The sequence below is a fragment of the Eptesicus fuscus genome, chromosome 8 (genome assembly GCF_027574615.1).
Source record: "Eptesicus fuscus isolate TK198812 chromosome 8, DD_ASM_mEF_20220401, whole genome shotgun sequence".
NCBI lineage: Eukaryota > Metazoa > Chordata > Mammalia > Chiroptera > Vespertilionidae > Eptesicus > Eptesicus fuscus.
Genome location: NC_072480.1, coordinates 65,121,822 through 65,144,358, shown reverse-complemented (window position 1 = coordinate 65,144,358; position 22,537 = coordinate 65,121,822). Strand labels below are relative to the sequence as shown.

The following is a 22,537-nucleotide window of genomic DNA, read 5'->3' as shown; positions in this document are numbered from 1 at the left end:
ACAAACAAACCAAGATGAAAATAGAAGCAAAGATCTGAACAGACATTTCACAAAACATATACAAAAGGCCAGTAAGCACACACACAAAAAATGTTCAACATCTCTATTGCAAAAGAAACACAATAAGATATCACCAAACACTAATTTAAGTGGCTAAAGGTTGAGAGATGGTGAAGATGTGAGAAAAAAGAATGATCTGTCATACCCTGGGGTGGGGAATATAAGTTGATACATCTACTTTGGAACTGTTTGGCAGTTTCTTAAAAAGATAAACATTAATTCTCAAGTATTTACCCAACTTAAAATAAAACCATATGTCTGTACAAACACTTATGCACAAAGGTTAACAGTTTTATTTACAATAGTCAACAACTGGAAATTATCTAAATGTCCATCAATAGGTAAATGAATTTTTTAAATGTGGTTTGTCCATACCATGGAATTCTACACAGCAATAAAAAGAAATGAATCACTAATATGTACAAAGATAAATCTCAAAATTATGAATTCAACAAAACCAAAAATAATGCATACTATATGAGTATTTACATATATAAAAGCCTAAGCGACCATCCAACCATCTGACCAGTAGCTATGATGCACAATGACCACCAGGGAGCAGACGCTCCAACCGGTAACTATGATGTGCACTGACCACCAGGGGGCAGACACTCAACACAGGAGCTGCTAAGCTGTGGTGACTCAGCAGCTTCGGTTCTCGAGTGACGTGCCTGGAACCAGAGAGGAGGGAGCCTGATTCCGGGGTGCGTCACCCGAGAACCACCCTCTCGCAATCTGGGACCCCTCAGGGGATGTCGAAGAGCTGGTTTTGGCCCGATCCCTGCAGGCCAGGCCGAAATGACCCCAACTGTGCACGAATCTGTGCACTAGGCTTCTAGTATTAATATAAAATTTCAGAAAATGTAAAACAGCTTACAGTGACAGAAAGCAGATCATGTGACTACACTGGGGGAGGATTGAAGAGAAGATGGATTGCAAAGGCCCTAAGAAAGCTTTTGTATATTTTGGATATTAAACTTTTGTTGGAGCTACTATTTGCAAATATCACCTCCCATTTGATTGGCTGCCTCTCTGTTTTGTTGTCAGTTTCTTTTGCTGTGCAGTAGCTTTTTAGTTTGATATAGTCCCATTCATTTATTTTTGCCTTTATTTCCTTTGGCTTTGGGGTCAAGTTCATTAAATGTTCCCTATGACCAAGGTCCATAAGTTTGGTACCTATATTTTCTTCTATGTAACTTATTGTTTCAGATCTTATATTTAGGTCTTTGATCCATTTTGAATTGACTTTTGTACATGAGGACAAACTGTAATCTAGTTTCATTCCTTTGCATGTGGCTTTCCAATTTTCCCAGAACCATTTATTGAAGAGACTATCTTTACTCCATTGTGTTTCTGGCTCCTTTGTCAAAAATTATCTGTCCATATACATGTGGTTTTATAACTGGACTCTTTATTCTGTTCCATTGATCTATGTATCTGTTTCTCTGCCAATACCATGCTGTTTTGATTATTGTAGCTATGTAGTATAATTTGAAGTCAGGTAGCATGATACCTCCAGCTTTGTTCTTTTTTCTCAAGATTGATTTGAATCTTCACCTCTCCCAAGAAGATATACGAACAGTCAATAGATATATGAAAAGATGTTCAATATCACTAGCAATTAGGGAAATGCACATCAAAACTACAGTGAGATACCATCTCATATCTGTGAGTGGCCATACAAGACAAGCAATAACAAGTGTTGGAGAGGTTGTGGGAAAAAGGGAACCCTCATTCACTGCTGGTGGGAATGTAGACTGGTACAACCACTGTGGAAAGCAATTTGGCAATTCCTCAAAAAATTAAGAATAAAGTACCATATGACCCAGCAATCCTTCTGGGTATATACCTGAAAAACTCCAAATCATGTATTTGCAAAGATACATGCACCCCTATATTCATTGCAGCATTACTCACAGTAACCAAGACATGGAAACAACCAAAGTATCCAGCGATAGAGGACTTGATTAAAATAATGTGGTACATATGCACAATGGAATACCACTCAGCCATAAGGAAGGATGAAATATTGCCATTTGCAACAACATGGATGTACCTTGAGAATATTATGCTAAGTGAAATAAGTCAGTCAGGAAAAGCTAAGAACCATAATATGATTTCACTCATACGTGCGGTATAAAACTAAAACCCATGAACACAACAGTGTGATGGCTGCCAGAGGGAAGGGGGTAGGGGGAGAAGGAGGTCCTAATATATGGTGATAGGAGAAGATCTGACTTTGGGTGGTGGGCACACAGTGCAATATACAGATCTTATAACACAGAAACTCATACCTGAAACCTATATGATCATGTCGACCAATGTCACCCCAATAAATTTAATGTTAAAAAGCTATAATAAAAAAAGCATAATATGCTCATTAGACTGGACGTCCTTCTGGAAGACGCTGGGGCTGGGAGGGAAGCCTGGGTCCCGGGTGCCTGCCAGTGGCCAGAGGGAAGCCCGGGTCCTGGGTGCCGGAGGGAAGCTGGTGCCGTCAGCTGGGGGAAGGAAGGCCTACTCTTGCATAAATTTCGTGCATCGGGCCTCTAGTAAATAAATAAAATAAAATCAGCTTGTTGAGTTATGCAAGAAAAAAATAAATAAAGTAACTACTATGGGCATTTATAAAACAAAAGAAAACTTTTGGAGGTGAAAGAAATGTTCACTATCTTAATTGCGAACATTTGATGATTTCACGAACATATACATGAGAAGTTTATTATATATCAAGGAAAGAAGAGAAGGAGAATAAAGGAGGAGGAGGAAGAGGAGAAAAGCTTCTGATCTAGTAGGAAAAACTGATTTAATAGGAAAAACTAAGCCTAATACACAATGTCTACTACAAAGTAAATATAAACTACCACAAGAGGGACATGAATGATATTGGGATAGTTTTATGATATAGAAAAGCTTTATGAAAGGAGTACTTGATCTTGGTCATGTAGATTACAAAGTTATTAAGTAGGAATGAAAGGAACTGAAAAGAGGCAATTCAAATCTAGGGAAAACAGGCTTCCATAAGAGGAGCAGGGCAACTGAAACATAATAAAGCTAAAGTTGAAGCAAAACTGAGATTTGTTCATTCCTTCCAGCTTCTGTATAGTTCTAACCTGTACCATTATGCTGTGAAACAAACCTAGAAAGACTGACTCTTATCTTGCTATTCAAATCTTCTTGAGCCCTCACTTTTACAAAGATCATGTAAGCAAAGAATCTCTCAAGTTCAAGTACCAAGTCCATCTCTGGGTAAGCTATGTAAGCTCTCAAAGTTTCAGTTTGAGTTTCAGTTTCCTCATTTGTAAAATGGTGATAATAACTGAACCTATTTTGTATGATTGTCATGAGCTACAAATAGGATAATGCTGAATGCAATGTCTGCCACTCAAGAAGGTATATTATCTTTGTGCTCATTATTATCCTTTGATATGAGAATTATGAGAATGTAGAGCAGAAGGTAATATATAATTAATAAACATCAGACAGAAGTATTGCATCCTAAGCCCCAGCAGTGATCTACTTACCTAATTTCCAATTTCATACTCTGTAAGAATGAAGCTCCACAAATCTACATTGGTACCAATTTCTATCTTGAGGACATAGCAATCCTAAAATGAAGGGTCTCAACAAACTATGCCCTGCAGGTCAAATCGCCTACCACCTGTTTTTGTAAATAAAATTTTATTGGAACACAGCAGTGTTTACATATGGTTGTTTTCATGTTACAACAATGGAGACAAGTAGTTGCAACACAGACCATGTAATCCACAAAGTCTAAATATTTCATCTCTGGCTCTCTACCAAAAAAGTTTGCCAATATCTGCTATTAGGTTTTAACAATGTTGATATTCTGAGCAAATTAATCTACATCTATCAACATGTACATCTATCAACATTTATTCTACACCTACTACTCATGTCACAATAAGATATCACAGGAAGAAAAATAAGAGCAATTATACAGAACCTGTTTTTAGCGACTTTCAGTAACCAGTGATAGAATTTTTAAAAATTACAAGGAAAAAGGAGACTTAAAAATAAGAAAACTGTGCCCTGGCCAGGTGGCTTAGTTGGTTGGAGCATCATCCCATGCACCAAAAGGTTGTGGGTTCGGTCCCCAGTCAGGATGTGTACAGGAGGCAAATGATCAATGTTTTTCCCTCACATCAATGCTCCCCTCCCTTTTCCTTCCTCTCACTCTAAAATCAATAAAAACATATCCTTGGGTGAGGATTTAAAAAGAAAAGAAAAGATTCCCTGGCCAGTGTTCTCAGTGGTTAGCGCAATGAAGGGTCTTGGTCAAGGGTACATACTTGGATTGCAGGTTCGATCCCCAGCCTTGATCGGAGCGTGTACAGGAGGCAACCAATCAATGTTTCTCTCTCCCTCTCTCCCTTTCTCCCTTCTACTCTATCTAAACATTAATGGAAAAATATCCTTACGAGAGGATTAAAAAAAGGAAACTGATCCAGAGAGATTGGATAATTATCTAAAGTTAGTATAATATAAATTAAAATAATAATACGTTAAAAAAATTTAATATTGTGACAAACTGCTGTTTTCTCCTAAAATCTGCTTTTCATGTTTTTGACAGTAACAGTCTTAGCTGAACAAAAGACCACCCAGACACAGACTGAACTTGCCTGTCTACCTCATAGCTAGACATGACACACTAATTCCTCCACAAAGGACTGAAAGTTAAAGTGATGTATCCAAATCTGGCCTCACTTTCTTGAAAAAAGAATTGCTTGCTTGGACTTCCTTTCCTTCTCTCTTCCTGTGAGCTCCTGACATGGCTCGAACTCAGATTTGCCAATGTAGATGAAGCGGAGCAAGCAAGATGGGAATGTGCATGTGAGTATCGGTGTCTCCTGAAATGACCACAGAACACTAACTGGCCCCATCAGCATAAACTAGATAGAGTGTTACATGAGAAGTAAATAAATTTCTACCCCTTTCATACCACTGTATTTAGGAAACTTTGTTACAGAAGGTTACACCATACCCTAATCAGATGCATTAGGAAGAAGGCTGTATCTTTACAATATGACTTCTTATCTCTAAGGCAATCAATGTCAACAACTTAATACATACTTCTAGGCATTTCTCTATGCATCTCTTTATTATAAACCATACCAACAATCATTTGAAAAGTTCTGAGCATCTCTGTTCTCAGAAGATACTATGTGCATAAAATTTTATAAAATCCAATTTTCAATCTCTTCAAACTCCTTCAAAATACTTAGAAAAAGTCCCACAATTCAAATATTAATATCATTCCTTTAGCTACACAAATACTCCATGGAAGAAGTTATTACATACAATGATTTAATAAATATCTTTATAACACACACCCAGGAGAAATGCAGTTATCCTGACCTTGTTCTGAGGGCAATGACTGAGTCCACACTCAATCACTAATGTTTCTAAGGCCTTTGTAATTATTTATCTATTGGGAAAGTATTTGAAGGTATAAGAAATTTCAGGTGAAACCAATAAACCTAAGAAATCATTGCAAAATGTGACATCTTCCTATATTATTGGTGATATTTAGATAGAGAAAAATGAAGAGCAACTAAAGGCTATATGCTAGGGTGCTTAGAAAGACAAAAAGGCAACAAGAATTTAAAAATAAAAGATTCCTTGAAAGAGGTCAGGCTATCAAAGGGAAATGAATCCCTTCATTGTATATTTTACAAACAAACTAAAACCCTTTTGATGAAGAAAAGGGTGATAATTTGCCATAGAGACTTACATGCCTAGGAAATGAAAGGAGTTCCAGGAAAAGGAAAGTATTTCTGACTTACACTAATTTTCCTGGCTGGGAAAGAAAATAGAGAAAGATGTAGAAGGCCACAAACAGGGCAATATTAGGGAGGAACTTAAATTATATAAGACTTTTCATTGCTGTAAAGCAAATGTATACCACAAATATTTCTAACTAGAGGCTGAAAGGACCCATGGCCAAAGTGTCTGAGCAAAGTGAAAGAACAGTGTGCCTGAAGTTAGAGAGGGGCATTCTGGGTCTGATGGCCATACAAAATACAAAGATTTCACTTTACCTTGAGAGTGACCAGAATGGTTTAAATAGGGCAGATATGACTAGTTATACATTCCATGAATCACTCAAGTTTCTGCTGGAAAAGGGATTGGGGAGGGGCAAGAGTAAAGATGGGGGGAAACCATTAACTGACAATTGCAGGAGACAGGTTGAAAAGTGGCAAAGCCTCAGCCCACAGCTGGGATGCAGACAATACAGATGAAGAAAAGTAGCCAGATGTAAGAGACATTCAGGATGCAGACAGAGCTTGGTGACTTAGCGGCTGTCAAAAGTGAGGGAGATGAATCTGCACAGCACCCAAACTTCTGGCTCTACATGATAGAAGATGTCATTTACAAAAAAGGAACAGGTTGAGAGGAAAAGTTTGGGCAAGTTAAATTTGAGATGCCCATGAGATAAGATTGATGAAGTCTAAAGGATGAGTTCAGAAGAATGGGCAGATTAGAATGTACATACAGAAGGATACAGATGTCATGGAGGTGGACATGCATGCAAATGTATCCAAAACAAAGTGAGAAACAGAGAAAAGCAAAATAAATAAATAAATAAATTCATGTATAATTTACAGGAAAAGATTAAAGTTAGATCAAGGTATAGTTTTAATTTTATTTCTAAAAAACGGTGTTCTGCCCTAGCTGGTCTGGCACAGTGGATAGAGCGTCAGCCTACAGACCAAAGGGTCCTGGGTTCGATTTCGGTCAAGGGCATGTACCTTGGTTGCAGACTCCTCCCGGCCCAGGCCCTGGTCGGGGCGCATGCAAGAGGCAACCAATCGATGTGTTTCTCTCACATCGATGTTTCTCTCTGTCTTTCCCTCTCTCTTCCACTCTCCCTAAAAAATCAATAGAAAAATATCCTCAGGTGAGGATTAACAAACAAAAAAAAAAAAAAAGAAAGAAAGGTGTTCTCATGTACAGAATTCAGAATGTTTTTATTTATAAGCTTTTTTGCATAAGTAATGAACAACTTAGAAAGACAATCTAACTCGGGATTTTTATCCTTACATCATCCAGTTAAACAAAAATAATACTGTTCACTTGGTACATGTCATATTTAATTTTATCGGCTTTCTTGTTACAGCCTAGTATTGGTATAAATTTTCTTGCTCTCTGGGTGCCCAATACCCATATAGATTACATCAGGCTCTGTCTTCAGTAAAATACAACATAGCTTTCAGAAATAGTTAATGATAATGTGAACAAAAATGAGATTATTTTCTGATGTCCAGTGATCAATTTGTGACTGATGACATCCAAAAAATTAAAATGTATGCAATTTTATAGGGTAAATGATATGTTGTATTTTCATTCCAGATTTAAAGTTTAAAAAGTGCTTATTTTAGAGAGCATAACTCAAAAGAATTAAAAGCAAATATTAATTTACATATTGGATATCAAAGAACAGAGCCACTCAAGCACACAAAGTGAAGCATGGACTTCTAAAAAATCTTTCTACTTGAATAGTCAGTACAGCATGAAAATATATTCTTTTCTTTTGATAAAGGACGTTTCAGGAATATAATTAATATGCAAAAATATTTTCTCTTTAATATTCTCTGAATAAAATATTACATATTACTGCCCTAGCTGGTTAGCTCAGTTAGAGTGTCATCCAAATACACTTAGAGTGTGGGTTTGACCCCTGGTCAGGACACACACAAAGAATCAACCAGAATCAACCAATGAATGCATAAATAAGTGGAACAACAAATCAATGTTCCTCTCTCTCTGTGTCTCTCTATTTCTCTCTCTCTCTCTCTCTCTCTCTCTCTCTCTCTCTCTCTTTCTTTCTCTCCCTCCCTCCCTCCCTCCCTCCCTCCCCCATCCTGCCCCTTCCTCTCTAAAATCAATCAATAAACTTTTAAAAACTTTTTAAAAATTAAATATTACATCATCCCATACAAAATCAAACCATTATGTGTTTTTCTTTCCTAACAACTATAAGGTAAAACACTGGCTAACGTCAGACGACCAAAATCCAGATGCCTTAACTGCTCCCCAAACTACTATATATTAATTAATTCTAAAACCAAATGGGAATAAAAAAATTATTTTATACCTAAAAGCTCAAAGGACCAGGTAAGTGGAAAAAAATCATTGAACTGTTCAAAGATATCCCACATAGATGAAAGTTACCATTTTATACTTAGTTTACTTTCTTTCCATGTCCCAGGAAAGACAATCCCGTTTAAACTGGTCCTTGTTCAAACAATAAGCAGACGGTAGAGGTACTCTCTGAGACGTAGTCTATAATTTTAACAATATTATTAATCACATACTCATAAAAATTATGACTCTGAGTTTTGGACTGGGAATTGAGGATGACCTCTGCCAAAGGTCACGCGGTCCCATCTGCATGGGGAATCATGACCAGCACAGAGGAGGACCCCTAGGAGCAGCCTTCTCCTGACTACCTGCTGCTTCCAAAACACTGGCCAGACATTAGCTCCACACACTGCCAGGATCAAACAGAGGCAAAGCCACTGCTTACTGCATGGGACACAGAAGTTAACTTTCACTCATTTATTTTTGCTGTAAAGATTCTTTATTTTAACAAAAACTCACAATCAACTTGGGGTGGAGGGGAACATAATTAAACAACTAAACAGTTATCAAACTAGACAGTAAGTTGCCCTTCCTTTTCTGTCCTTCATAACGTATTTTTTAAACCTCTCTATCCTTTAGAATTAGTGAGATGAATGATATATAATTACAAATTGCAAATGCATCTGTTTTTATTCCTTACATGTTACCTTTGGAGAGAGGAGGGTGTATGCTCCTCTTCGCCTATTTTTAAAACTTTTTATTTTGAATAATTTCAAAATTATAGAACCTTCACAAAAGTAGGATATAAAGAATTACTGTATATCCTTTTCCCAGATTCTCCAAATGTTAACATTTTATCACACTTATTTGTTTTGTCATTCATTTTTCCTCCCTCCCTCTCTTTCTCTACACAGATTTTTTGGTGTTTTATTTTTTTTTTTGTTTTATTCTGAAACATTTAGGGCAATTTGCAGACAATATGCATTTAACCTCTAAATACTTTAGTGTATATTTCCTAAAACCAAAGTAAATCTCTTATGTAATCACAGTACAATGACCAAATCTGAAAATTAATATTGATAGCATCATTACCTAATCTAAAGGCCTTATTCAAATTCCATCAATTGTCCCATTTATGACCTTTACTACAAAAGAAAAAACAATTTTTTCTGGTCCAGGAACTAATCCAGGATGACACATTGCATTTAGTTGTCATGTGTCCTTAGTTTCCTTTGATCTAGATAAGTTGATCCACTTTTGTGTTCCTTGACCTTGACACTTTTGAAGAGTACAAGCCATTTATTTAGTACTCTGTCTTTCAATGTGGTTTGTCTGATGTTTTCTCCTGATTATACTCACATTATACATTTTTGAAAAGAATGTCACAGAAATGATGTGCTCTTTTTAGTGCATCATATCAAGAGGCACATGATGTTGATCTGTCTCATTACCAACGATGTTAATTTTGATCTTCTGAGTAAGTTGCTAGGTTTTTCCATTTTTAAATATACTATTTTCCTATTATACTTAACTAATTTTCACCCATTAACTTTAGCATCCATCACTAATGATTTTTACCTAAACAATTTGGGGTTTGCCAAGTGGTTTTTTTCTACACTTGTTAAAATTCTACTGTAAGGGAAGAACTGTGCCTTCTCCCTCAATTATCGTTTTCATCTATTTATACCTATAAGAACTCCTAGACTCTTATTTTATTCCATGGATTTTAATAAATTGCTAGCATTATTTATCTTCTTGCTGAAGTTTCCCCTGATTGGTCAGTGGGAGCCTCTTAAAGCTGGCTCCGGTATCTTTGCCGTATCATTTTTGCACACTTAATTACTTTCTTATACAAGATATTTTAGGCTCATCTTATACTCTTCCTGAAATCAGCCATGTTATCAATGAGTACTGATTCCATTCATGGGAGAATGGTATTTAGAAAACAAGATCTAGATGCCTGGTGTGCTCAATCAAGGGCAATTTGTCCCCCAAGGCATATATAGCAATGACTGGGAATGTCAGTTGTCATAACTGAGGAGATGCTACTGCCATTTAGTGAGTAGCGGCCAAGGATGTTGATAAATATCCTCTGATGCACAGGATAGGCCCCCACAACAAAGAAGTGTCTACCCCAAGATGTCAATAGTGCTAACATGGAAGAACCTGAGCTAGAAAATATATTTATATATGGGCATACACACATGCATGTTCACAAACATACACGTATACAATAACATATATTTATATACTTATTTTTCAATCTATGGCAAAAAACTAAGAATTCTATTTCATTTCAACACCATAAGGTTAATTCTAACCTTATCCATTTCCACATGTGTAACTCCTTTCTCTGACAGTGAGAAACTTGGCTCTTCTTATCCAAAACGTGTTTATTTCCTCAATCCCAGAATAGACGCAAACTGGTTTTCAGAACTCTAACCTATGAACTAGGAAAAACAAACCTCCTAACTAGAATTTAATATTTATTTATACAGATTTTATCTTTAGCTTATCAATCAAAATACTGTTAAAAGTTCTTTAGGTTAGCTGTTTTCTCTCTCCTTCAGCATGAGTATATGATTCATAGACTCCTGTCCATTTGCTTCTCTTTGTATTCCACTTGAGTTTTTTCCCTAAAACATTAATGATTTTACTTATTTTGAATATTACTATAGATCTAAAAGTCAGAATTATACAAAAATGTATAATCAAGGAAGTCTCTCCCTTTATGCCATGTATTTTGTTTCACGCCTCCCAATCATTTCCAGCAGATCCCAATCATTTCCAGCAGATCCTTCCTCGATCTCCTGTAGGTACATCATCTTATTAGTTCTGGTCTTGTGTGTATGTGTTTCCACAAATGAGCAGATGTATTTATTTTCCTAGTCATCCACCGATATCTATTCTCCCTTCCTTCCCCTAATAAAAGAAATGCTACTTTTTAGCTTAATATATGGCCATTTGATATCAACTACATTTCTCACCTTCCTAGCAGCTATGTATGACCTTATGATTCAGCACCAATAGGAGGGGAGCCTTCCTATTGGTTATGTTCTGAATTTAAAAAAAAAAAAAAAGTGCACATAACCTCCACTGCCCTGCCAGCTTCCTGCTGAGGCCAGATGATGGGCACAAACACAGCCACTTTGGACCCCAAAATGAAAACCATTTGCTGTGAATATAAGAATCACCTTAACAGCCCCTGACAACATCCTAGATTATTACACGGGAAAGAAATTAAACTGTATCTTTCTTAAGTCACTGTTTTTTATTCTCTTTGCTATAGTTGTTTTAACAATAACCTAATTTAGAAGATCCTTGGGTGGAAAGAAAATAGCACATCCTAGGAAATGAAAACAATAGTGAAGCAGGAAAAAGGAGGGCATGAGAGAAAGTAATAGAAATGAAACTACTGTGGCATCCACGCGAAAGGCAACAGGAAGACACTAAACGGGTTTTAATAGGGAAGTGATAATTGGGTTTACACTTTAAACAGTTTCTTCAGTCCATCCTGAGGAATGGGTTGGTGCAGGTAAAGAGCAGATACAGAGAACCGGTTCAGGAAGCTATGCGCCGGTCCATGATGTAGATAGTGGTAGCACAGGACAGCAGGGCCGAAAAGGAAAGAGAATTAGGAGTTCTTTTTGATCACGTGTACAGCCCCCTCGGAATACCTTCTTAGCCTAAGCACTCATCTTCTACAAGGTGTTTCCGGCACACTGCATCCGGAAAACCTGTTTCCTCAAGGATTAGAAGAGGTAGTACTCTGATATGTATACAACCCCATCTTTATGCTCATCCAAACACAACTAAACATATTTTAGGATGGGAAGATGGTTTAACTAATATGAGATTGCACTAACATTACTCTTCAAATTGCTTTTTTACTTTACCAGCACATATGGACATGCCTTCAAGTCATAGTTACCTAGTATTTCACAGTGAAGGTGCACAGTAAGTTACTCAATTCTTCATCCATTTGGTCAACACTCTGGTATGTCAGAATTTAGGCTACTACAAACAATGCTGTTGTAAATGTCCCTGTAAACATCATCTCACAATTCAGTTTTTTAACTCTCTAGGAAAGATTCCCAAAAACTGAACAAGTAGGTCAAAGGGTATGTACTTTTATTTTAACATCTAACGCCAGATTGTTTTTCCACAAGATAATAGCAAGTCACACTCCAAAGATGCCTGCGTGTGCCATCCTTTTATTTCACCTACACAGTAAGTTACCAGTTCATTAAAAAATGCTGCTACTCTAGGGTGTTGTTTGAAGGAATCACATAGTGAGGTACTCTCAACTGTCACCTATGAGCCCTAATGCAGTACTCACATTACTTTCAAAGGACCAAAAGGGAGTGGTGAGAAAAGTAAGATACCCTCCCCACCTTTGAATTCCCACTCTACTTTTTCACTCCACTATTAAGACATCTACCAATTTATATTATATTTATCTTTCTGTATTTTTCAAACCAAGTTTATTAGAAATTCCTTGACATAGACATAGTTATCACTCAGTCTTTCATTAATTCATTAAACAAATATGAATTAATCAGCTATCATGTGTCAGATACTGCTAAGCACTTGTACCGTAATTTACAAGTAAACAAGATAAACACCATTGCTGCCCTCATGTACCTAATATTCTTAGGGGATAATCCAACATTTAGCAATTAATTACACAATTGATTCTTCAATTAGTTATGATAAATGCTTTGGAGAAGCAATAGGACAAAGTGCAATGAAAGTTTATAATGCTGCACACAGTACTGAGAAGGACCTAAAAGGGGCTTTCAATATTGTTTATATATGGTCTTTCCTACATGATTCAGTCATAATTCTAAGTGAACTTATATTTCACACTTTAAATTTGATATTAAAGTCCATTATCCCGAAGCTGATGATAATTTATGTTGAGCTAAAGTAAAATGATCTTCTGATTACGAATGGAAAGTTGCTAATAACATTTAAAATGCAATTTACTCCTTAAGGGGAATAAGTGTAACTCTATTTTAATTCTTTAAGTGTAATGGCTGGTCCTAATGCAGTTAATCACTACATACCCTAAAGGCTTATAGAATCTCACTTTGTTAGATATTAGAACTATCCTGTATGCACATGAGGTAACAAAATTGTATTTCCTAGAAAATATTCTATAATTTGCTCTAGTTCATAGAAGCAAAGATCTCTTCTTTTCTGCTCTCACGTTAGTCAAATGTAGGCCACTATATTTTCTATCTCCACACATTTTCAAGTTTCATACTTCAAAAAACCAAAGACAATAATAATATATTATACAAATGTTATATTATACAAATCTGCTGTCAAACTGCACCCACCAGAAGTCTTCAGTATAAAGAACCATTTTACATATAAAAAACTGTATGTTCATCTAGGAAAGATCATAAATTAAGCTAGTAAATGAAACTTATGATCTAAGATATATATGTAAAGTATACGAGTGCTAAAAAAAATGAAATACTTATTCTTAATTAGTATGCCAGTTTAATTAATTCAAGCTTTTTTTATTCCACTTAAACAAATATTGTACCAAATTCACTAATTAGTAAATCTTCAAGCTATTTTCTAGAATTGCAGAGATAACAGGACCTAAAATGTTTGTTTTTACCTCGAATAACATAATTATCCAGTGCATCTTCCATTCTCTTCAGTGCTTCAGTTCTATCAGAACCATATGTGATTAGCTAAAAGCAAGCAAACAAAAAGATTTATATAGATATATAGACCAATCCATTGAACAACTCACCTCCCATAATATCCCATATTATCTTTCAAAACTTCACAGTGGTTCGGTTTATATTAAGTATATCAAGATTTTTCTAAGTAAATAAATATTAGAATCAAGCTATTTCAGACTTTTCTCCTACAGTTCACTATCACAGTAAAGAGTTATTTGAGATAAACAAAAATAAGCATAAACTTTTTTAAAGGAAAGAAAGCATCTGGGATAGTGGAAGATTAGGAAAGAGGTTTTCGTGTTCCCCATTTTTCTGTGGGTTCCAAGTTTGAAACCTTGAATAGCTAATATTTACAAATAGCATAATATAGAAGCAATGGGTTCTTGTACTAAAAAATTTACTGTCCCATATGACTTTGTGCTTATTTACATGTATCTTATACAAATTAGCAGTAAAACTGCACCTTAACTATTCATGAAAGAATTTTCTGATTATTACATTAGTCAATTTGTAGTTTGCATTTTAGTACATTCAACACATTTATATAATACATTTAGTACATTTTAGTATTTTCAATAGCCAGGATGAAAATTCATTTGCAGGCCACTTTTCTGAACAGATATGCATTCATCTAAAATGAAACTATATTCATTTAAATTGATCTGTAATATTTTAATGTGTTTTTTATTAAATAGCATTTCTCTAACAAACAAAATACCTAAAGTTCATTTAAACAATACAAGTGAAAAAAAAGGAAAACATGGTTTGTTTACTGCAACTACATTAAAAAGTCCCCCAAAATATGGAGAAAAACATCTTGAGAAAGAAGATTTATAATAAAGAAGCCATTCTTCAATACAAGTCTAAAAGTTTAGAAAAAATAGAATTTCCTCAATAAAACCCACAATTTTAACAACTGCGGTCAAAATTTTACATTTTATAAGATCTTCAAATTCTGAAGATTTTTAAAAATTTAAAGATTTAAGTGGAGCTAATTTATTCCAGAAAGTCAAATTTAAAAAAGACAGGTAGGCATAAAAGAAATCCTATACTCTTACATACAATTTAATTATGTGAAACCTACAAAATTTGTGATTTATAAAATTTGAAAAGGTAAAAAGTACTCTGACATACACAGCCTATCACCCAAACTTTGACATCACCTGCCATTCTTAGTTTTATCTCAGGCAATTTTCAGGAATGGCCAGAAAATACCTTAACTCCTTTTTTCACTGCAATAGGCTGGGTTGGTGTCACTGGTTAGATAAGTTTGTTATTGGCAGGTAGTAGTTTTATTTGAGTTGATGGGGGAAAAAGGGGTGTTGGAAACAAACATGATACTGAATTTCTCTCTTCAAAGAAAATCTGTTCTGCTTTCACTTTTCCATCAGTACACAAGTCCTTGTTTAATTATAATACCTGATTCAGATAAAGAACCAATTTCAAACTTCTTAATTAAATAGGACTATTGCCCTTCAGAATAAAATTGAAAGAAGCCATTAAAAAATAGAACTAACTTTGGAAATCATTGGATCATAGTAAATGCTAATATCACTTCCTGGTTGGATACCACTGTCAACCCGGACCTGGAAGACAGAAAAAAATCAAAGTAACTTCATATTGTACACATATGTTTCTAACAACAAATTTAATTTCCATGGAATAGACTGATAATTTCAATCTCGACATTTAGCTTCTGGAAAATAGAACAACAATATAGAAATATATAGAGGCCAAATTATCTTGGTCTGCCAATATTCAGTCATACATATTTTTATTTTCCCACTAAATGAAGAAACTAAGAAAAGGGGTTGGAGAGGGAAGCATTTCTACATCACTATCCTGCTATGCGTTTGTAGCTATTTGACGGTGTCTCCAACTGAAGCATAGCATGAACGATGCTCCCACTGCACCGTCTGAGAGTTCCAGTGAGGACCCCACTCAAGCCATGCAACAGGACTTGGGGGCTCAGCTCATCAGCCCCACAGGAAAGCTGGTCCTGAGCCTTTCATGTCTGCAACACTTTCCTTTGTTGTCTCACCCTCTCAACTGTAAAACACTTTTTTTCTCTTACTGTTAGTCCCCTGAGACTTTACTGTTTACACAGCTTTTTTCATGGCTTTGCGTTGTAAGGACACAGCCCCAATTAGAGTTCTGATTTTGTGATTTTCATGGGAGGGGGTGTGGAATAGTACAAGTTCAAAAAATTCTTTTGAAGAGCCTGATTGCTGTTAACCAGCCAACAAGTTAGTACATCGCTGATTCTTGTTTTCATCTCCCAGTTTGATATCAGCAATAAGGCGCAGAGGTTAGCCATGTAAAACTTTTTAAATGAGCAGTTGCTGAGGATGAAATAGTTATTAAATTATGGTGTCTAAGTTTAGGAATCTGAAGTATTTAAAAGCTAATCAAAATACTTAAGACTGTCAAGCATGTCCTAGGGGTCTTGAGGATGGAAGAATTTAATCGAAGCTGCAAGAACAGCAGGACTTTGATGCCCAACATTGTAAAGGGGTGGGAAGAGAGAAGCGGAAGCTCCTCACCTGTGGGAAGAAGCCTTCCTAATAAACAGCAGCTCATCTGTCTGCAGCAAGGCAGAAAAAGGTCAACTCAGCGGCTGTTAGGCCTTTAATATTTTAATTTAGGCAATTATCAAGGGACCACATGTAGAACCTCTTGTCTAGGATATCCACATGAGGGTATGATGATGGCTTTATTATACAGTGACATCAAAAGATAAAGCATAGTTTCATCCCCTTAAAAAAGTCACACTGTTATTATTCTCTTTGTAAGGTTTTAGAAGACAACATTATCACTAACCCAGAGTACTTTTATTCCTGTATTTGTAAAACACAAACATTTTCTTTGCATTCACATTCACATAGGAAAACCTTAATGTTAAATGAAAGTCAATCTGGGCACTTAAAAAATAAACTTGGCTTTCTATTTTCTGAAAACATACTTCAGGACATAAACTGAAGTTCTATGAAATTCACAAGCAGTGTTTATTAAAACTAGAAAAGAATTAACGGGGCAGCTGTGAAAGCAATAAAATTATAGTCTACCTTCTCCCCACATTTAAATAGCCCCAAAATGGCAACTGGTAATCAAGTTACATATCAGAAGACATCTCTGAACTTGCAATTTTTAAATTTGAGTGGCAAAAAGTTAAAGAGCTAATTTTACCACCATGTATTATTTAAAACCTTAGCACACTTGCTAAAGCTGTATTTAAAACTGAAATTGGTACAAGTTCTAAAACTTTTTACTTTAAACATATTCTATTATTTGCTACATAAAGTGCTATAAAGCCAGTGTGGAACTTTGATGTTCAATCCACTGAAAATTAAAAGGCAATAAAGAATATTTATTACATTCTCCTATAGTTCATAACTTAAAAGTTTAGTTGCCTTGAATAACAGCATCCTAAGAGTTAGGTCACCTAGGGCGCCCAAATATAATTTTGTCTTTGTTATTTATTAACATTATAATTACAGAAGGTTATGTCATTTTCCTTTAAAAATAAGTAGGGTAATATCAAAATGTATTACATATAATCAACACATATCTCTGTATAAGCAAATCAACATTACCAACAAAAAAAACTCCCACTTATAATTTACTGCTTTTGCATATTTTTTCAAATAATAATCAGCTTTCTAAAATGCCTAACAATGAATTAAAAGTCAAATCAAGTCTCCTTTCCTCCAAGTGAAACAAAGGCTCTACAAAAGAATATATTTTGCTTTTACACTAAAAGCTTTAAGAACAAAGTCAGATAAAATTATTCACAAATTTCTGAGCAGAACAAAATTGCAGTCTGCAAATAACAAATTTACAAAATATGGTGGCCAAAGATAAAAAGAAAGTCTTCATATTTGCCATATAAATAAATTTTAGGCCTAAAGAAGCATGTGAAAAGTACAAACCGTACGTTAACTCTGAAGTTTGTATTCTTATGACCAAAATGGTAAGAAACACAAAGGTTTCCTATGTTAAAAATGACTGATCTACTTTAAGAAGGCAAGAAGGGAAACACCCAAGCACCCATATAGGAGAGCCTCAAACCACTGCTCAGAAACCTCTGGCATCATTTAAATGTCTCTCCTCTGTACCAACAGTGGCCCCATCTCCCACCCTTCACTCCCGATTCACCTCTCCCCCTCAGCACAACTCCCAGCCCACCATGTCTACCTGACAAGTGACAGCCCAAGCTGATTAAATGCTTCCAAGGAAGGGGAATCGTGGGCCTCCATGACAGGCCAAAAGTGATCACCATGGAGATACATAATTACAGCTGTCAACGCATCTACTGTCCTGCTGACATCAATTTGATTGCTCCCAGCAATAATGATAGACAAAGCTTAGTGTGCACTCTCCCGCACCCAATCACTTTATCTATTCCTTGGTCCATTTAGCTGACATGCAACATTCACGCAAGCAAATAACAGCAGTAAGCAGAACATTTAAGGCATTTTAATTGTTTTTTCTTTCTATGGATGGCTCACAACCACAAATGTTATTACATAAAACTCCTGCTGCAGCATTAATTGAAGAAAGATTTGGAGGGACAAAGACCGTAGGGGGTATAGTTTGTCCATTATCACTTATACTTTCAACAGGTCTCACGTTCGAAAATTGCAAATTGCAAAAACTTGCGAGGGCAAAATGTTTGACATCCTGCTAGCTATTACAACATGGTGAAAACTTCTAACAACTAGAGTTATCATTAAGAATTCTTACTTAATACTTTTTGTTTGATTAAAAAAATGTTTAGATGTGTCCCCATAATACTTGTTTTCTCATCTGCTATTTAACATCACATAATGCCTGTTAAATCTTTACAATTTTTTTTCTGCCTTCAGGCTTTGAACACAGCATGGAGTCTTCGACCCTAGAAAGGGTCAAGTCCCTTTAGAAAGCACATGGGCAAAAACAATTTTAAAAGTGAAATAAATCATATATCCAATAACATCTTCAAATTTAGAATTCTTCCTGTAATCTTTCACCATCTTCATGCCAGTAATCAAACTGAATAATCATATTCACAGATGGTACAGCCTTGTCACACACCAGCTAACACCATGTCATATATATGTGCACTTATTACCTTGATTAAAAGAAAGGGTATGTCCTTGTTCTTTTTATGCAATAAAAACTATTTAATGAACTATTAAATATAGAAGAACTATGGAATAAAGTGGACAGTGATCAATTTTCTTTAACTGGTGTAAATAATATGTATTTAAAGTCAGTGACACACCAAAATGAGGTAGCTTGTTTTCCTTAATCCATTTCAATTAACAAGCTGATTTTGGGCCTGAATTTCCTGACATTTGACTATATAGGGAAGCTGGATTAGATTTATTGAAAAGGTTCTATTGTAACAGAAAAGTCATTTCCCATTCTTAGGATTCCGTGCTCTTATTAATTACAATTTTTGAAAGAATTGGGAACATTGTAAACTATTATTTATTTAGATTAGAAGTCAGATGTTTCCAGACTTCCCCTGTCAAATGGATTCTGACTTCCTGCACATTATAAAGTACAAAATATTTTTTTTAAAAAACCACACACAAAAAAAATTGTAATTCCCCATGAATTTCACTTGTCCTTCAATTTACACCCTTTGGTGTTGACATGCTTTAACATAAAAGTATGACATAAATCAAGATTTTTAAGCCCTCACTTGGTATTACAGTTTAATGACTTACACCAGGTAGATGTATTGGTTCTTGGTACTGAGACAATCTCCCAATAGACGGTAAACCAAAAGACTTGTAGGGGTCCTGGAAGTTCAAAGGAAAGGAAGCACAGTCTTTGAAATATAGATGAGCACAAGGTTAAATATTTACACAATGAAGAAGCATTTATAGGTCTATTTTTCCATACACAATACTTATCAAATCACAGATTTCAGAATATTACTGTCTTATACTCACTCTAGACAACTTAGAAGTGTAAAAATCAAACAGAACTGTAAACAGAATTTAGCTTAACCTTGATTATACATTATTAAAATTGGTAAAATTCCAACTTTTTATAAATCTTCTTAGAAGGCCTTGGGCAAAAATAAAATAACTTAGGTGCTACATCAAAACACACTCAAGTTCAGAACAACAAAAATAGTACAATAAAGATATTTGTTTTTCTCATCCTCAGAACAGCTCACATATGGTAAAATCTGATAATTTTGTTCTTTAAATAAAGACCTGAAAAGAAGCTTTGTACATGGTAGTAGATATGTGCTCAATTGTAAATACCTTAGAGCATCAGGATAAAAATTACATAAATTCAGTGTCATAACCAGAAGGAAGAATAACACTTAAAATATAATAAAAAAGCATGAACAATAACCAAGCCACAACGTATTTCTCAAGATCCTTAAACAACACTTCCAAACAACTTCTGTATTCTTAAACTCTGATACTGCTGGTTTATTTTTTATTTCAATAGACAGGCTTCATGTATAAAGTAAAAGACAGTACGTTTTCTTACATTCCAGTTTTAATAATTTGAAAATAGTATTTTCAGACATTGATTGCTTTATTATTTGACTTATAGTTATCTTTATAAAATAATGTAAAAGTACTGAACTGAGTGCTTATGAGTAAAATCCATAATTAAAATTATGAAGGAAAAGTTTTATCAAAAGCTTTGCAATTTAAATTGCAATTGTTACTTTCATGTAATCATAAGGGATGAAGTTTTTAGGAAAAAGAAACTTGGAAAAAATTTAAGTAACTATTGAATTAACAACTAATGTGTGCTCAGGGTAGGCTCTTAAAAATATGGAAATAAATGCTGCCGTTTATTTCAAATATGGTTTGAAACAAGCAAACAAACAAGCCCACGGTCCACTGAAGCACAAGAATATTAAATGCTTTGTTGCCCCTTAAACTGATTGGTAGCTATTTTTCCATCTAGGAAAAATACATGAAAATTAATTAATTCAAACCTTTTAAACTATTTTGAATTATGTCAAAATGATCTAACCTTATTTTCTGGTTCAATTCTGGATTACATAATCAAATATTTGACAAGGATTATAAAACCCTAACTTTACTTTGTTATTTAACTATACCTGGGGTCTCGTGACTCAGATACAACCACCCTCCTTCATCCCAACATCATTCATTTACCTCAGCATACACCCGACATTCAACTGCCCAGCCGTTGATGGGAATATCAGCTTGTTTGTGCCTGAGAGGGTAACCCTTGGCAACACGGATCATTTCTTGGACTAGGTCCAGGCCAGTAATGCATTCTGTGACAGGATGCTCAACCTGCAAGGCCAAGATCTGCCAGTCAATAGGTGTAGGAAAAGGTAAATAAACAGAAATAAGCAAGAACAAGCCCAATAATTTCTGGGTAAAATAATGTTAATTACATTTAATCATATTTGACTAAAAAACTGAGAGAATAAAATTAAAGAATAAACACAATAGCGTGCAAAGCATGATAAGAAACACTAACAACTAAAAAGTATTTGTAAACTATCTGTATCACTTTTCCCAGTTTTTACCTAGAAGTGGTCCAGCAATGTTTAACACTTTAAATTTCAGTTAATTCATAACCGAAAATTACATATTTAACTGCAGTCCTCAATGTGGCTGATAATCAACCTATTCTGCTACACTTAGCATGGCATCTACAGAGGCAGATTATGATTTTCCAAAGCACTAGTCTAGCCTAAGTCTCACCCACTTGCATGCTTTCACTAACCTGTCCTGACAGGCAACCCGATTAGCGTACTCTTACATCAATGCAGTGTAGCAGAAAGCAGCAGATGGATCCTGCAGGTTGTTTTCCCTCCAGACCTACGTGGGGAGTGCTTAGCATGCACAATAGCAAAACTGAGCCAGTGAAATCACTCTGCTCTCTCAGCAAATTGCTGGTAACTACCTTGGATGATGCTGTCATGGGGATCCCTGGCCTTCCACACTAACACATGGAATACACATGTACAAAAACATGCACTGACAGAGAGGGATACTAACAGGGATACACATCATTGTAAATCTGATCAATAGCTTACAAGTTCCTAAACTGAACTGAGCTAAAATAAAGCCACTTATGGCACCGTTAAAGAGCAGGTCATCTGTCGCTCACCTAAAGCCTTGAATAAGTTTGAAAATTTTAAATAGAACTTTGGCCACATCTGCTGCTTTGATATCAATTTATTTTCTCATAAAAATTAAGCATGTTCTAAACGTACTTCACAATAGTTTTTGGGTTTTTTTCATGATGCTATATTTCTGACACGGGAAAAGGTCAGTGAACAAACGAATTGTCTTCCCATCTTCAACTACACTAATTGAAGGACAGGATTTAGTCATTATAATAATCCTGAAGCTTATCATAAGCAAACAATGCCATGGTCTTAAAAAAAAAAAAGCTTTGTAAAAATAAACAGATGGCATCCATAATTAGCTCTGTGTGTGTTATGAGTTTGTTTACAGTTTCAACAACATTTTAAGACATTTTGACATAATTTTAATGACAAATCATCACTAAAATAAGCATCTAACCTTTGTAAAATAAATGCAGCACTAAATGAAGATCTTTTTAGATAGTATAAATATATATTTTTGAAAGCAAATTATGGTTTTATGAGAAATAAGATTCTATAGTATAAATAAGAAAAAATGTAAAGCCTCTATTAT

The 22,537-nt window shown here is 35.2% G+C and overlaps 1 protein-coding gene across 6 annotated transcripts in view; it reads right to left on the bottom strand.

Annotated features, from left to right (window-relative positions):
- Positions 1-22,537, bottom strand: part of PCCA (propionyl-CoA carboxylase subunit alpha) — a 381,582-nt gene that overhangs the window by 156,177 nt on the left and 202,868 nt on the right. For all 6 annotated transcript variants that reach the window (XM_054719911.1, XM_054719917.1, XM_054719915.1 and 3 more), the window contains 4 exons: positions 21,014-21,157; positions 19,586-19,660; positions 15,389-15,457; positions 13,802-13,877 (listed from right to left, as the gene is read on the bottom strand). In XM_054719911.1, coding sequence (XP_054575886.1) covers positions 13,802-13,877; positions 15,389-15,457; positions 19,586-19,660; positions 21,014-21,157 — 364 coding nt within the window. The remainder of the gene's footprint in view (positions 1-13,801; positions 13,878-15,388; positions 15,458-19,585; positions 19,661-21,013; positions 21,158-22,537) is intronic.